The 15,994-nt window shown below is 37.7% G+C and overlaps 2 protein-coding genes across 5 annotated transcripts; one reads left to right on the top strand and one right to left on the bottom strand.

Moving 5' to 3' along the window:
* The first annotated feature begins 688 nt into the window (after positions 1–688).
* Positions 689–7,306, top strand: ugdh (UDP-glucose 6-dehydrogenase). Of its 4 annotated transcripts, none has more exons than XM_041785262.1 (12): positions 689–935; positions 2,137–2,305; positions 2,757–2,858; positions 2,971–3,171; positions 3,256–3,453; positions 4,063–4,210; positions 4,305–4,399; positions 4,698–4,828; positions 5,139–5,278; positions 6,282–6,373; positions 6,458–6,568; positions 6,717–7,304. In XM_041785262.1, exons 2-12 carry the CDS (start codon positions 2,144–2,146, stop codon positions 6,825–6,827), a joined length of 1,491 nt encoding a protein of 496 aa, XP_041641196.1. In that variant the 5' UTR covers positions 689–935; positions 2,137–2,143; the 3' UTR covers positions 6,828–7,304. The 4 variants fall into 4 exon arrangements, with proteins under 4 accessions (XP_041641196.1, XP_041641197.1, XP_041641195.1 ...); XM_041785261.1 differs by lacking the exon at positions 689–935 and adding an exon at positions 1,005–1,205 and having other exon boundaries at positions 6,717–7,306; XM_041785260.1 differs by lacking the exon at positions 689–935 and adding an exon at positions 1,005–1,214 and having other exon boundaries at positions 6,717–7,306.
* A 39-nt stretch (positions 7,307–7,345) lies between these two features.
* lias (lipoic acid synthetase) lies at positions 7,346–15,376 on the bottom strand. The gene is made up of 11 exons (XM_041785264.1): positions 15,252–15,376; positions 14,790–14,965; positions 13,738–13,831; positions 12,724–12,804; positions 12,320–12,476; positions 12,050–12,107; positions 11,827–11,955; positions 10,010–10,155; positions 9,864–9,934; positions 9,636–9,747; positions 7,346–8,299 (listed from the first exon to the last, which is right to left on the bottom strand). The coding sequence occupies exons 1-11, from the start codon at positions 15,372–15,374 to the stop codon at positions 8,238–8,240; spliced, it is 1,209 nt and encodes a 402-aa protein (XP_041641198.1). The 5' UTR covers positions 15,375–15,376; the 3' UTR covers positions 7,346–8,237.
* Between the last annotated feature and the right edge of the window lie 618 nt (positions 15,377–15,994).

Here is a 15,994-nt window from a genome sequence, read left to right as displayed (position 1 = left end):
CATGACCTGTCGGCAAACTCTGTTTGAACAAAAGAACAGTGTCAAAAGCAGAAAAACTCCAAAACGCTACGGAGTAATGTATGTATGTATGTATGTATTTCTTTATTTATTTATAAGTACTTATTAGAAATAAAAGAGTATTAACTTTGTGTTGCTGTTAAGGTTACTGCGTGTATGGCTAGTTGTATCAAAAATTTCTTGCAATCTGTACTTCACTGAAAATGTATGCGCTTCCAAACAGATGAGTTAGCACATTCTTACATCAATGTGGGATATGTCTGTCACAAACGAAACAGCATAATGCCAGAACAAGTGAAAAGTATCAGCTGGTTGAAAATGTTTCGGCACCACTCTTTTAACATGAAAGTCATATTTCATGCAAAATAATGTATTTTTCTTGCTTACAGCTTTACTGTCATTTGTAACTTTTTTGTTTCTTTTCCTGATGAGAAAGCAACCTGTTAATCACTGAGCCAAACTTGATAGCTCGTAAATCAATTTAAATATTTCACTACTGCTTTAACATAAATACGTCTTCAGAATTTAATGACATTTATGTTTTTTAAGTTTATTTGGACACATTTATAAAGGTAGAACCAGCAAAATGGGCAGAACGGACTATGAAGACGATCAAGTGCTTTATTCTGAAAAGCCAAGCCGGAAGTGTCTTCTCCGCTAACGGGTTTCATAAATGGTTTGGTGTACCTTGGCAGAAGTACCTCAGTTTAGGGATAGGTAGTGAAAGAAAAGTTGTCAGAGAAGCTCGGATGTTGTAATTTTGTTTGTAAAGCACTGGTTAACCCGATTGACAGACATTTAAGACTTATTTTAACAGAGCAGCGGCCCGGAACCGACGACTGTTGTTTCTACTGCACGTTTTAAAGAGGAGCTAAAATAATCTGCACTGAAGCTGACGGACTGTCGAGTTGGCAAAGGTAATGTAACGCTAGCTAACGCTTGATAGCTAGACGCTCGTACCCAGAGGTCCATTCATTGATTCCTGTCAGTCCCTAGGTATTATGAGGGAAGAGGCAAACTATCATAGCTATGATCCTGTTAATGAGTAATGATAGCTCAAAACTGTACGACTAGCTCTGAAGCACAGCTAACATGAAGTGGAATGAGAGAGATGTGGGATAAAGGGTCGTTTTCATGAAGGTTGGACGTGGCTGAAATGCTATGAAAGGCTCTTTATTTTCTGCCAGGTTTGAACGGTGCGACTGGTAACCATTACACGTGTGGACTGATGCTGGGGAGCTTTATTTAATTCAGAAAATTAAGAGAGGGAAAGCAAGCTTTAGATTGGTCCTAAGGAGCTATGCTGACTAAAGTAGATCCGCCTGTGGATGTCATATTTTTGTAGTTCAGACATTGAGTCAGGTAAAGTATAGGGTTTAATTAGGTTTTCGTAGAACTGAGCTTTTTAAGGGTAGCATGGAACAGAAAGTTATTATTGTGCTTCATATCAGTTACTCCTCCAGTAGTTTCACTCCGGTTAATGAAAATAAAACAATCTCTAATTATGACTTAGGGAGTCTAAGTTAACTTTTTAAGAGGTAAGGGAAAAGTTGAAAATCGTTTAAGTTGAGATGCTGGGGTGAGTCAATGTTTGATAGTTTGGCCTAAAAATAAATTGGATAACTTATTGTCAAGTTTAGAATAGCTTACATTCATTTTCTGTCAAGTGGCTTCATTGTTACTGGATAGTCTTTAATACTTTAAACTCTTTACTAGGAAGATAGTGATACAATTTGAATGGATTTGGGAAGACTGTCAAAAATGAAACCCTGCTAGTTTATTTAAGAGTAATCAAACTGACTTTTATGATAGAGAATAGCTGTTAAAGCAGTAAAACTTACAGGAAGTAAAGATAATGTTTCACAGGACAGTGTAGAATGGCTGTAGACAGATAAAAAAGGCCAGGCTCATAAATTAAACAATATTTGTTTATTTTTGATACATAAGTATTAGTGTATGTGTTGTATGTAAAATAAAAGGCTGAGTTATAAGTACTTTGAAAAACAGTTTTTTAAGTATCTCTTGGTCAGAAATCTGTGAAGTGTTACAAAAAGTTTGTTTCTTGAGTTATAGCTGTTTTTGGTTTTTTTTTGTGTTTTTTTTTCTTTGAATGTATAGCCTAAAGATGTTTCAGATAAAGAGGATCTGCTGCATTGGTGCTGGGTATGTAGGAGGCCCTACATGCAGTGTGATTGCCCATATGTGTCCAGAGATCACCGTGACCGTTGTGGATGTTAATGAATCTCGCATCAAAGCCTGGAACTCGGAAACCCTGCCCATATATGAGGTATCGTTTCATGATAATTAGTTTAAAAGAAATAGGATTAATGCATGACATTTAACAAGGAGTTGGTTGTATTTTCATTGTATCATTGGTGTTTGTTTATCTCCTACATTGTTACCAGAGGTCCAGATATCATGAAGGAGTGATGTGTTTTATTAATTAATCTGACTATCAGTGTATCAGTAGACTGTATCTGTATCTAGGCAACTGTTTGAGTCATTGTTTCTGTATATTACTCCATCATGGGCTGACTGAAACATTAATTGGTTCCAGGCTGCATGATGTCGCAACAACGACCACTGGGTATTACATCATCATGACTAGTGTACAGGGCAGTTAGTAACCAGTCACTGAGCACTTGTATGACGTCTGTTAAGTGTCAGAGTTGTGTTTTATCCAACACATTCACTGACACAACTTCTGTGTCTCATTTTTCCACTTCCTCCCACTGCAGCCTGGTCTCAAAGAGGTGGTGGAGTCATGCCGAGGGAGAAATTTGTTTTTCTCCACAGACATAGATTCAGCCATCAAGGATGCAGACCTTGTCTTCATCTCTGTGAGTCTCCCCTACACACACATACTGACAAGGTTTCTTCTGTTTGATCTGCTTTAGAAGTACATCTGACCTGTATGACGATTCTATTAAACCAAGAATGGTTTTTCCACAGGTAAACACACCAACAAAGACCTATGGGATGGGTAAGGGTCGTGCTGCTGACCTCAAGTTCATTGAAGCATGTGCGCGGCGAATTGTTGAGGTGTCTGATGGCTACAAGATTGTGACAGAGAAGAGCACAGTCCCTGTGCGAGCTGCTGAGAGCATCAGACGGATATTCGATGCCAACACCAAACCCAGTCTCAACCTACAAGTGCGTTTTTTGAACTAGTGAGAATTAAACATGTGTATCTGTTGTTCTGTTGGGTTTTTCTTTTTAACAGTACCTCTGCTTTAGGTACTGTCCAACCCAGAGTTCCTTGCAGAAGGAACAGCAGTACGTGACTTGAAGGAGCCAGACCGTGTGCTGATTGGTGGAGATGAAACAGCTGAAGGTCAAAGGGCGATCAAGGCACTGTGTGCTGTGTATGAACATTGGGTCCCAAAATCACGAATCATCACGACCAACACATGGTCTTCAGAGCTTTCCAAACTGGTGAGTATATGACTGCAACTACCAATTATCATAATAATGTGCCTCTCAATTAATTTGGTGATGAATGTCCCAATATAACAGTTTTGCCTGTCAAAAGCATATCAAGTCAGCTTGTGTGCTTTAATGTAAAGTCTAGAAAAACTTGTTGGAAAATCAACCAAAGCCTTTTGTTCCATGTTAAGTTTTCATTCAGATCATTTTAATTAATATAGCGTATTCCTGAAAAACATTTACGTTTATCAAAGTACTGCTTAGTCAGTAAAAAGGGCAGAAAATAATACACAGAATGTCTAAAAACGCTGTATAATATATAAAACATAAAGCACACAAAGCAACACTGTAAAAGAAAAAAAAATGAAACACATAAAGGATTTCTGATCAGATATTTTACTCTCAATGTAAGAAAAACAAACAAATGCCAATCTCCCATTTGAGAACTTGTTCCAGCAAAGGCTTGCTAATTGATTGAAGAATGACTGAACTGATCTAATAGTTACCAATCACAATGCTCCTGACTTACTGATCACTGATGGTTTCCTTCATGTCCCTGTGAGTATAATCTTAAATTAAAGTTTGGTTTAAAATTTAAGGGTTTTTGTGCTATCTTAGGCAGCCAATGCATTTTTGGCTCAGCGTATCAGCAGCATTAACAGTATCAGCGCCCTGTGCGAGGCCACGGGTGCTGACGTGGAAGAGGTGGCTAAGGCAATTGGTATGGACCAGAGAATAGGCAGCAAGTTTCTCAAAGCCAGTGTGGGTAAGAAATGTTTAAAGTGAGCTGTATTATTATTTCATTATTTTATCAAAAATTGTCACCTTCTATCTCTTTAATCCTCTAATACATTTGTCAGGTTTTGGTGGGAGTTGTTTCCAGAAGGACGTACTGAACTTGGTGTACCTGTGTGAGGCCCTCAACCTGCCTGAGGTCGCCTCTTACTGGCAGCAGGTGAGAATAATTTACCTTTAGTTTATGGTCTTAAGCATGTAATGCTTTTCTAGTTTTCTGACAACTCAACGGACTTTAGAAACTGCTGCTTTGTAAAGTTTCCATCAGTATTAACTAATCCCATTTATACACATTCATGGGCTGCTGAAGTGCTTCGGTATCCATGACTGCGGGAGCTAGAGATCAAACCTCCAACCTTTTTGGTTGAAGGTGACTAAATCTACCATCTGATCCACAGGTCTTAAAGTATTTGCTCACTGCGTTCAGTCTTTTCAAACTGTGCTTGTGACTCTCTCAGGTGATCGACATGAATGAGTACCAGCGGCGGCGGTTTGCTTGCAGGATTATCGACTGCCTCTTCAACACTGTCACTGGTAAAAAGATCGCTCTGCTGGGCTTCTCCTTCAAAAAAGACACAGGTGACACAAGGTGTGTCCCATTTCAAGTCATTCACTTTCTACATTTGTTTCCCACGCCCTTGTAGACATTCTGCTCCTCCACCGTCTTAACTTTTAGGGTTTATTGTTTCTCTCCAACAACTTTGTTAATTAGTAACTGGATATTGTAAGTATGAAAGGCCTAATGAGCCCTTTTAAACACTTATGATCGATATATAAAAACTGCCATGTCACTGTCAATCACCCTTTCCTCCACATGAACACCTGCCAACCCTCTGAGCTGAACTCTGGCCCTGATCAAAGATAACTTGGAAATGTGTGTGCTTCTGTCGCAACTTCAGGGAGTCGTCAAGTATCTACATCTCAAAGTATCTGATGGATGAAGGAGCCAAGCTGTTTATCTACGACCCCAAAGTGCTTAAAGAACAAATCATTCATGACCTCTCACAGCCCAACATCTCAGAGGACAACCCAGACAGAGGTGTGTGTAAAAATCTTTAAGATGCAGCTTTGAAAGGGTTCTTTGTAAGATTTATTTAGAAGGATGGGTCCTTTTTTATTTTATTCATTAATTTATTGTATTATTATATGTTTGAAAAATATACAACAGATTTTACAAAAGATTTACACTGCTTTCTTTTTTTTATCAGAATCAAGTTTTGGCAAGTATGTTTCCATATACGAGGAATTTGACTTTGTGTTTTTATGCAAAAAAATCAGCTAAAATGAATTGCTAATGAAAACAAGTTTCATGTATCACTAGATAGAAGTTATACATACTAAACATTGTGTCATTTGGTTGTTGATAAAATAAATATTCAACACTTTCAAAGTGTAGTATAACTATATGCAATGTACACCAATAAAGACACTTTTAAAGTATTAAATTCAACTATATGGGTTTAATTCACACTGTCAATTTTGCTGTGTAATTCACTATATCGTACAGGTGTGACTTTAGTAGAAGACCTGGTTGGAGATCTATTCTCTTGTGCTTGCAAATAAGGAAAGATCAGATTTTACAGTACAACTCCTCAGTAGCTACTCAGTACTTAAAGTAAACTTTACATCAGAAACACTTTACTTTTACTTGAGTAGATTTGTAGACCAGTACTTTTACTTTTATTTGAGTACAGTAGTTGTATACTTTTTCCAACTCTTGATACCATTTGGCTGTCTGCTAGGCAGTGGGGAACTCCTCTGTGACTAAATAGATGGTTGATGTAGCCGGGGCTTCATCCACTCTGCATTTGTGGTCTATGGTTGTGAGTCATTGGTTCCACATTTGTAGGGTCAGTCTGAGAGTTGTAACCATCATACACTAGGGAGTGCTCCATTTTTCCAAATAGAGTTGTACGCCCTTTGTAAATGTCTCATCAGACATTCAACAGTAAGTGTATTTTAAAGGTGCTGTGATCACTGGCTGTGGTGAGTCATCATGTCTTTGCTGACACAATTTTGTCTTCTGGTTTTGATTTCTATAGTGTCGGAGCTGGTGACTGTGACCTCAGACCCTTACGAAGCCTGCCAGAGTGCGCATGCTTTGGTCATCTGCACTGAATGGGACATGTTCAAGGTCAAAATTGCACTAATTTGAAATATATTCAAATTTTTTTCCCTAAAAGATGTAAAACTATCAATTCCCCTTATTCCATAACAGGAGCTGGATTATGAGAAGATTTACAAGAAGATGCTGAAGCCAGCCTTTATATTTGACGGTCGCAGAGTGCTGGACCACCTCCATGCTCACCTGCAGAACATCGGCTTCCAGGTGAGTCCAAAGGAAATTCACTTCATACAGATCCCATTCATTAACACATCCGCCCCATGCATTTACAATGAACATGCTGCCTATTGAAACAATATTTTGAGTGAAGCCGGGGCTTTTATCAATTTGCTGCCTCCTTTTTTTTTTGCAGATTGAGACCATCGGTAAGAAAGTGACAGCATCAAGAATCCCCTACACCCCATCAGCTGTAGGTCCTCGCATCGCTGTCAGTGAACCTCCCACCAAGAAAGCCAAAGTCTGAACATCTTTCCCTTTGCCCAACTCACATGACAAGCTACGCATTCCTGTCTGCCTTTTTTATTGCTGGTGAAAAATTTGATTCAAGCCTGACTGCTCTGCTGTTTGGTTCTTACATTATTATTGAGACGGTTGACCTGCTGCTCCCTGCAGGAGGTGAGAGGAGAGAAACAAGCTGAGCCTTCAGTCCAAAACTGTATAAATGTGATAAATGAATGTGCTTGAATCTCTGAATGAAGTTTAGTGATGAATCATTCAACCAACAGATACAATTAATTTTTTACATTTCATGTCTTAAAGCATTTCATGTGCAGGCATACACGATGCTTTCAAATAGTTAAAGGAACACTATTAATGTAAGTCTACTTTCTTAAAGTATTTACATTATATAATCAAGTATTACTGCAAATTTTATACTTATTTTTTTAAGTATTTTTATAAATCATCTTACTGTATGTTGATCAATGCATTCTTGAATCATTTCATATAAAACCAATGCAATAAAATATGTCTTTTGATTTGTGCGTGTTTATTATTCACAATCAATATTGGAAAACAAATGACATAAAAAGTAAACCAGTAAATTATTCCTTTAAATAATCACTGTAAGTTTTTTTTGGTCTGAAGCAGTTTGCAAAAGAAATGTTCAGGGGGAAATTTGAGTTAATCTCATAAAGAGTTTGTACCAGGAACAGAGAAATCAGGTACTTCTTTTTAAGTAGAGGTACTACTATCAAATTCCTATAAATGACAAAGGGCTGAATAAGGTGAAAAACTACTTATCTAATGTTATATAAAATTAAAGACAAATAAATGGAGTTGAAAACCTTTTTATCATTAATAATTTCTCATTTACTGCTGCAAGAATGCTGACAAAAAAAAAAACAAAAAAACTTATCCTGCCTTATTAAAACATCAGTCCTGAAGCAGCAGACATCAAAGAGCTCACATACAGAGCTCCAGGTTAAAGATCAGCAGCTCTTCACATCATGTCTGGGGCCCCTGAAGGCAGGGAGTTCATGCAGGATGAGATTTAGGCCCCCCCCCCGAGGTGCACAGATTGTAAATTACAGCAATGGTTTACACCACAGTTGTATTTCCTTCTGGTGGAGTGTCACAGAGCGAGTCTGCACCCAGGTTATCTTCATCTCTACTGGCCTCAAACTTCTGCTCGCCCTCTTTGATCTCTCTCTTAAACACAGAGCTCTGGGCCGTAACAGCTGAACAGCAGAGGAAAGTGCAAAAGAGTGGTCCCTGTATTTCACTTGAGTCTTTATAGTAATTTCTGTTGCTTCTATTTCAAGCGTACAGTGTTAAAGTAAGGTAGAGCAGGGGTTGCACTTGTGTTTTGTTATTACAGGGAGGTGCTAGATAAAAAGCAGAGTGGTTGTAGAAGCTGCTGCATTGGTGCCTTTCATTCTGCTGCTGTTGCCTCTGCTTTTCTCTTGTTAAGTAGATTCTTCAGGAAGAACTCGCCTGAGAAAGGAATGGCATTTTCAGTTTCACATCATTTCTACATGCAAGAGGAATGTGAGAAAGCTAAAGCCTTGATCTTTGCAGAATGTAAACAATCACTAAAAAATAACAGAAATACCGTAAAAAAAATATTGCAAGTGGTATTTTCAAAAGTAACTGGAATATTCATTTGCTGAGATTTCTGTAAAAAATAGTGGAAATGGCATCTCAACAATTCTAAACATAATGTCCTTGCAGAATCAATGTCACTGCTGCTGCTGCTGCTACTGAAGAAACAGTGTGAAAACAGCTGAGAGTGTGGTCTGGAAAACCAAGTTATCCAAAACATTTCCTCATAGGCATGCATGATATGACAGCATAATATTGGTATCCGTATGGCTTAGAAAGCTTATTATCCATACTGGTAGATATGAAAATCTATTGGCTGAAAGTGTGAATGTACCACTATGCTTGACCTCACTCAGCAGGGCATTATGATGTAGAGAAGAATCAACTATAGCAACCCAAACTGAAAGGTTTTTTTGGTTATTGTTGCCTTTTCATCTTCGTTTCTTTAAAGTGTTTTCTAAGGACTGAAGCTCTAGGTTTAAACTACAGCCAGTTTATTTTTTTTACTTTGTCAGGATTGTCTCGGTGAACCAACCTGCAAACCTGTTGTTTAATGGGGAGAATTAAGTTAGTCTGAAAGTTTTTTCACCACTGTCCAACAATGTTGTTGGACAGTGGTGAAAAAAAGTTAAGAGTCAAGTGTGATAAAGAGGTGAAATTGACACCAAATTGTAGTAAATAAATACATTAATACTGTATTTTCCCAGTATGGAGTATCTTATTATTCTTTAGTTATTTAGATATAATGTGTCATATGTTTTTTCAATTTTTGTAAATTTGCTGTGTCATAAGAATATCATTTATCATGCATAGCACACAGAATCCTATCATGAAGTGCACTTCATCCTGTTTCGCTCATGTAAAGTGAGATGATTAAGTATTTGCAGGTGGAAGTAACTGCTTTTATTTCTGGCTGTTCAATTGTTTTCATTCTTTTTTAAATGGTTTTTAAGTTAGCATTTAGATGATTGAAATAAAGATATCAATCAATCAGGTACACTGCGATTCTAGTCTACATCAAATTGGACAAAATAAATTCACAGAACTTTGTAACTATGCTTTTTAACCCCGCTGTTTCATTCCTTGTACAATTAATTAGTCTGAATGAGTTTCAGCAAACCAGCCGATATATTCTGTATGTAAATAAAGCTTACTGTAATTCATTGGATTATATTTAACCCTATACTTGTGCCTGTTAAAGGTAACAATTATGGAGTGTGTGTCTCACCTGCTTTGTAGGAGGATCGCACCAGAGGCCCGCTGGCCGTGTAAACAAAACCCATTTCATTCCCAACTTTCTCCCAATGAGCGAACCTCTCTGGAGTAACGTACTCCTCCACCTAAATCATAACACGCAGTGTCACATTATGTTTGTTTTTACCAAGTATAAATGCATCTTTGTAACAATTTTGTCTTTGTTAGGCCAAAAAAACTCCATAAAGTGTAACGCACTGACCTTTAGGTGGCGTTTGGTGGGTTGCATGTACTGACCCAGGGTCAGGCAGTCCACGCCTGCCTCTCGCAGCTCTGAAACATTGCAGCAGTGTGAGCAGGATAAAAGTACTGAAGTGTGTATAACTCTCTAGCAGCATGTGTATATACCAGTCAGTGTGTCGAGTATCTGCTGGTCTGTCTCTCCGAGTCCCAGCATGATGGACGTCTTGGTGAGCACAGTGGGTTTGACTTTTTTAGCGTGCTTCAGGACGCTCAGAGACTGGTCAAAGTTTGCTCGGGGGTCTCGTACATGTCTGGAATCAGACGGCATAGATGAATGATAAATAATCTCTAAAATCAATATGGATCAAGATTATCATAAAAAATTGTGAATCTCTGTGTATTCATCTCTTGAATTAAACACATATTTACACTTTTAAGGAGAATTGCTCTCTGGTTCCCCCTGCTGTAGAAAAAATGTATTACCATAATCCTGCCAATGACAGTACAATACCTCAATCCCACAAAGTAATTTAAATAAATAGTAAAAAAATAATTATTGTGCTTTTTAGCCAAATGAAACAGGAGTTTTCTAAAATGGCAAAGACCATTAGAAAGTTATCATAAAAGCTTGTGTAATGTTAAGTCTCAATATTTGAAATTTGCCCTAGAAGCAGTTTCTAACAGTTTTTAAACACTCATTGTAATCCATTAAACTCAGTAAAAAAGGCATTTAGTAAACCAACGTTGATTATGCTCTCACCTGTGTATCATTATGACCATGTTATGTTTGTCTTAATGGCAAAAATAAGAAACATTGACATGCCTGCCATTACTTACTCCTTATGAGCCTGACCGCTGCCTGGGCTCCTCCAGCAGGACTCTACAGTGACACCCCAAAACATCAGTGGCCCTCATTACAGTACGGGCCCTACAGCTGTGGAACTTCCTGCTTACAGCTGTTGTCTTTTAATTTTTTTTAACAGCTGGCATTATCACATACTTCTATACCAGATTTTGGTGATATATGTTGAACTGATGTTTGGGTTTCATTAACTGTTTTGGCTGTTAGTTTTATTGGTCATCAGTTTGTGTATAGGGAATCCCCCAATCCTGTTTTTTTTTTCCCCAGCTGATTCCAGTTTTCTATGAGTGAGTTCAACCAATACCAATACTGACACTGATCATATGTGTTTTTGTATAGCAGTTGTCAGTCAACAACATGCATTTTACTTACTTTGTTCAACAGAGACGTACATAAACTTTCCAAGGAGCAAAACAACACGTATCTGAACTGAATTTCACATTGAGATGATACATTGTTAACGTGTTAATTCCTGTGAATTCATTAACACGGTTATAAACAGATTAAAAATTATTTAACCTATTTAACAGACTAAACCGTGTTAACGCTCAAAGAAAAGGCAGTTAGTCTCACAGTGCTAATATTTTTTACCGTATTCGTCTAATTTTCACACCAAAAACCTAGATTTTCTTTTCTTAGGGTACATTTCACACATCACAATGACATTTTGATTAATCTTTGCCTGACTGTTAATTTCCCATCCTGACACATCATAAAGTAACATTATGTCAGTTCATTAAGTAAGCTAATTGGTTTTTATAATGCAGGTTTCAACACATATTTCAACAATGGAGAAATATTTTTAACAAACTATTTTTTAAAGTCAACAGGGTTTTAATCATGGGTGATCAGTTTTAGTGATCAATGGCTATATTACTTTTAATAAAATTCAGCTGATACTCATTGATTACTGATATGTGGGGCACCTCTAGTTTCTATTACTGTTTTTAGGTTACACTTTGTGACTTGTATTTAAAAAGTGCTACATTAAGTTATTATTTTTGTTATTGTTGCTAAGAAATTTTACGTCACCTAAAGAATTTATCATCTTTGTCACCAGGAACAACAGCCAAAATGCAAAGAAATTAGTAGAATACAAAGATGTTTTCAGTGTGAGTACCTTTGCAGCTCTCTCACGGTCTCCACATTATGGGCATACACATCTAACCCTGACAAGGCGATCTTCTCCACTGCAGCCAGGTCACCTCGAAAATCTGGAGTCAGACATTCAACCAGGATCTGAGGGTTCCTTAAGGAAGATGATAAACATGCCGATTAATTTATTTTGCTCAAGTGCTATGACTTAAACATTTGGGGGGAAAATAACAGAAAAGAAATTGTACCTTTCCTTCAGATTGGAGACGGTCATAGCAAAGTGTGCTGCTCCACCATCAGAAATATCTGCACAAAAAAGACATAATTTAATTTCAAGTTCTCATTTCTGTAGACATTTATATGTTACCATTAACACTGTCATCATTCTTGGAAAACATTAAAAAAAGTTTATATGTGTAGTATTTTTTCTGAGCTATTGGGTTAGCATGATTCAGTGACTTCTCAAACCTCTCCCAAGTGGAATCACAGAAAGATGCACTAAACAATTTCAACATTACCATCTCTGTCCACTGAGGTGAGAACCACGTAGTCCAGCCCCCAGGCAGCAATAGCCTTGGCTGTGTTGTACGGCTCGTCTGGGTCCAGAGGTGGGGGGCGACGAGCTGTCTTTACTGAGCAGAATCTGCACCCACGGGTACACGTGTCCCCCATAAGCTATATGGATATAGAGTTACAGAAATAAAAGCTTTATGCAGAACTGGAACTGGAAAACATTATTCAAAACATTAGATGAGGTATGGCATTTACATCTGTCATAAATGAAAAATGTATATGACTGATTTCTACTTCTCTATTTAGAATGTATTTGTGCAGTGAGATGCTTGTGGGCTAAGCAAACGGATTAAATGCAAAACCTATGTGGGATTTTCTGCTTTCCAAAGTGGGGTATGAGGACACTCACCATGATGGTGGCTGTAGCTGTGGCAAACTCTCCTCCCCCCCAGCATTCCCCAATGTTAGGACACCTGGCCTCCTCGCACACCTGAGGAAGAAAACACAGTGGCTCTTTAAAATAAACAAACAAAAAAATCCCCACAGACATAAGATTACTGGCCTCGTCATCATTGTTAATAGTTCCTCACATCTCTACGCTTTTAGAACTGGTGACAGTCTTATGTATGCTTCTCAACATCATGTTTTTATGTTCATTCTCTGTTAATTAGTAAAACTTGTTAATAAGTGCAAAACAAAGAACTCTTTAATGACAAACAGTTCACTCAATAGAATCTATGACTCATGGGTAAAACGGCATACCAGTAGCTTTTTACTGTTTCTCTTTATACTAGAAGTAAATTTGATCAGTTATTCAACACATTCCTTCTAGTTATGTTGTACTTTGTCTACATAGTGGAAATGTATTTTCCTTTGTTTTTCAGAGGCATTTGGAAAATGTTGGAGACCCTATCGACTTGTAGCCATCCTTGAAGCTACAGTCTCCTTAAATTCTGCTCAAAGGTATGAATAGAGTGGTTTTATTAGTTTGGTGGCTGCCTAAAAGCTAATTTTGAGATAATGGAAGAAAGGCGTTGTGCCCATCTATGAGAATGGAACCCTGACAGACTGAGATTTTACAATGAGGTGTGTTAGAGCAGATCTAGGACTCTCGACTGAATCCTTAATAGTAAAAAGCAATTTGTGCTAGTTATAAACCATTTTGCTTTGTTTATTAGACCTTGTTTTAACATTTAATGTCCATCTTTTAACAAGAAACCATGTGGCCTAATCTCAAAATTTGGCTATTTACCTTAGATGTGCAGATTTCTTTCTTTTTTTACTTTTTTGGATTGTCTGTTTTCTTAGTACGTGTTCATGAAAGAAAACAAATACATATTTTTAAAAAATAACAACGAAGAATTGGGTAGACGTTACCCAAAGGGGCAGGTGGTGCTTGTTGTTACCGGTCTGTGTGACTCACCGTGTGCAGGTTGAGGTCTCTTAGTGTGTTCTTCAGCTTGTTGTAGTTTTTCCCAATGGGGATCTCTGTCTTCAGCCATGGAGGAAGCCGCAGCCTGTCAAAACAATGAAAGCAGAGCCCTTCAGTAAATAAGCAAGAGTGGTCTGCTCTCTGCATCTGGATGCAAAAAAATCTGTAGGCACATAAACAAAAAAAAAAAAAAAAAATAGTGTCTTGAAGGAAAAAAAACTGCTACCTAGTAAAACTGAAGCAACAGCAGCAATTTCAGGCCAAACCCACACTCACTATCTGTTGACACTGATTCTGCTAAAATCACACACCAGCTGATGAGCAGCTTCTACCCTCAAGACATAACATAAAACACTCAGCACATAAGTGGAATACAGCTGTTGTGCAATGTTCACCATTTCATAATACTGTGTAGTTCTACATGTTTTCTGATGCACATATGCTTTTGAGTTTTATTTTTACCATTTAATGGTTCATACTTCTAACCTTGCAAAGCAGATGGATACGCCGGTTTCTGTGTTTCTCACTGACAAATCCATCCGGCGTGTCAGGTTATCATAGTTCCCTTATCTTATTTAAACTTGTAGATAAAGCTTTTCTATCTAATATCCACTCTTCTAAATGGAGCCAACCTGAAAAACCTTTAACATTTATACGAACATTTGGAGTGACAGTTAACCTCCTGAATTTTAATTAAGTTAGAGTTTTCTGCAGAGTTTAAAAGCAGAATTGGGACAGTAATATGGTAATGCTATGATGTTAACACTTCCATGAATTTAAACCAACAGGTAAAAAATGGCAGCTTTGCTATAGCAAAATGTCAAGGGAGAAGAATCTTGATCGCATGCAACTTCTTAAATATCCTTAACAACTGACAGCATATACACACAAACCTGTGCTTGTTCAGCTCATTACTGCCTGGGTGATAAGATCTTTTCTGATCTGGTCTTTGAACCTTCTTATAACACTGTACACTCACAGATACTACAGTGAGCATTGTTAAAGCTGGAAACCCTCACTTTCTTATATCCATGCGATCATACCTCTCTCCTTTCTCTCTCTTCAGGTTGCCTTTGTATTCAGCCCACTTGCTCTTCTCTGACAGTTCCCCTGAAATGAAGTCTTGCAGATCAGGGCCATCCTCACTCAGGAGCTCCTTCTTTCTATCAGCTCTGTCCGGGGAGGACTTGGCCACTGTTGTCAGACTGTTGTTGTAAATCTGCAGAAGAGGGATTGAGGTTGAGTTTAAAGCTGGAGCTTCATAAAGTGTGCACGTCAGTCACAGTCCGTTTTAGATTATCTGTGTACCGACCGATTTATGAGGTTAGAATAAGTCTTATGTGTCCACGCAGTTGATAAACGAAACACACGTAAGGTTACATCACATCAGGTTGAACCTCCAGGCCTGTCAGCAGGCTAACAGTCGAAGCTAGCAGTTTATGCGTTATTCATAAACTTAGTGTTTATTAGTGTGCTAATATTTCTGCATTAGTCGATATACTCACATGTGTTACGCCTCTGGAATTCAGCCATAGATGGTTTGTAGAAAAACGGCCTGCAACACAACAACTTTGCTTCAGCAGCGACATGACTTTGGCTAGCAGGCATCTGTCATTGGCAACAAACATCGACGTGCTGCTGCTTTGGTCTGGCGATGCATTCATGTCATTGTGGTTGAACGGGATAAAAGGAAATCATACTGTTTTACTAAAATAGTTGGATTCATAAAGTCCGCGGCATTTGAAAATTCAGCTCGTAATCAACAAGGCAACCCCAGAATAATCAGGAGCAAATATAAAGAACTACTTAGTAAAATGTTGAAGGGTTACGATTAGAGTCGTACAACTGATAAAAAAAAGAAAAGAAAAGAAAGGAAAAGAAAATAGCATCAAAAGTGGTGACAATGGGGGAAACGATTATTAAACAAATCAGATATGATGAAAACTTTTTAAAAGCTTCACAGTTGTCCGTATCCCAGTTTCCATGTTTTTTTTTTTTTTTTTGTGGAAAAAAAGGCCAAATAATTATTTAATATAAATGTCAATATTTTAATCTACATAGTTTTAAATGAATCAGGGAGTAATCTTTTTTGAGAAATTGTAGCAAATACAGGGAAGAATCAGACTTCCGTCAAGCCCAAAAGAAAAAGTACAGACAGAATAAATAAAAAGATTATTAATTTAACTTTACAAATGATGAAGCAAACCATATATATATCCCAAGTTGGAGACGCTAGTAGCTTGAGTTA

Source organism: Cheilinus undulatus, linkage group 4 (genome assembly GCF_018320785.1).
Source record: "Cheilinus undulatus linkage group 4, ASM1832078v1, whole genome shotgun sequence".
NCBI lineage: Eukaryota > Metazoa > Chordata > Actinopteri > Labriformes > Labridae > Cheilinus > Cheilinus undulatus.
Note: the sequence above shows the minus strand (reverse complement) of the source record. Positions and strands in the feature narration are given on the sequence as shown.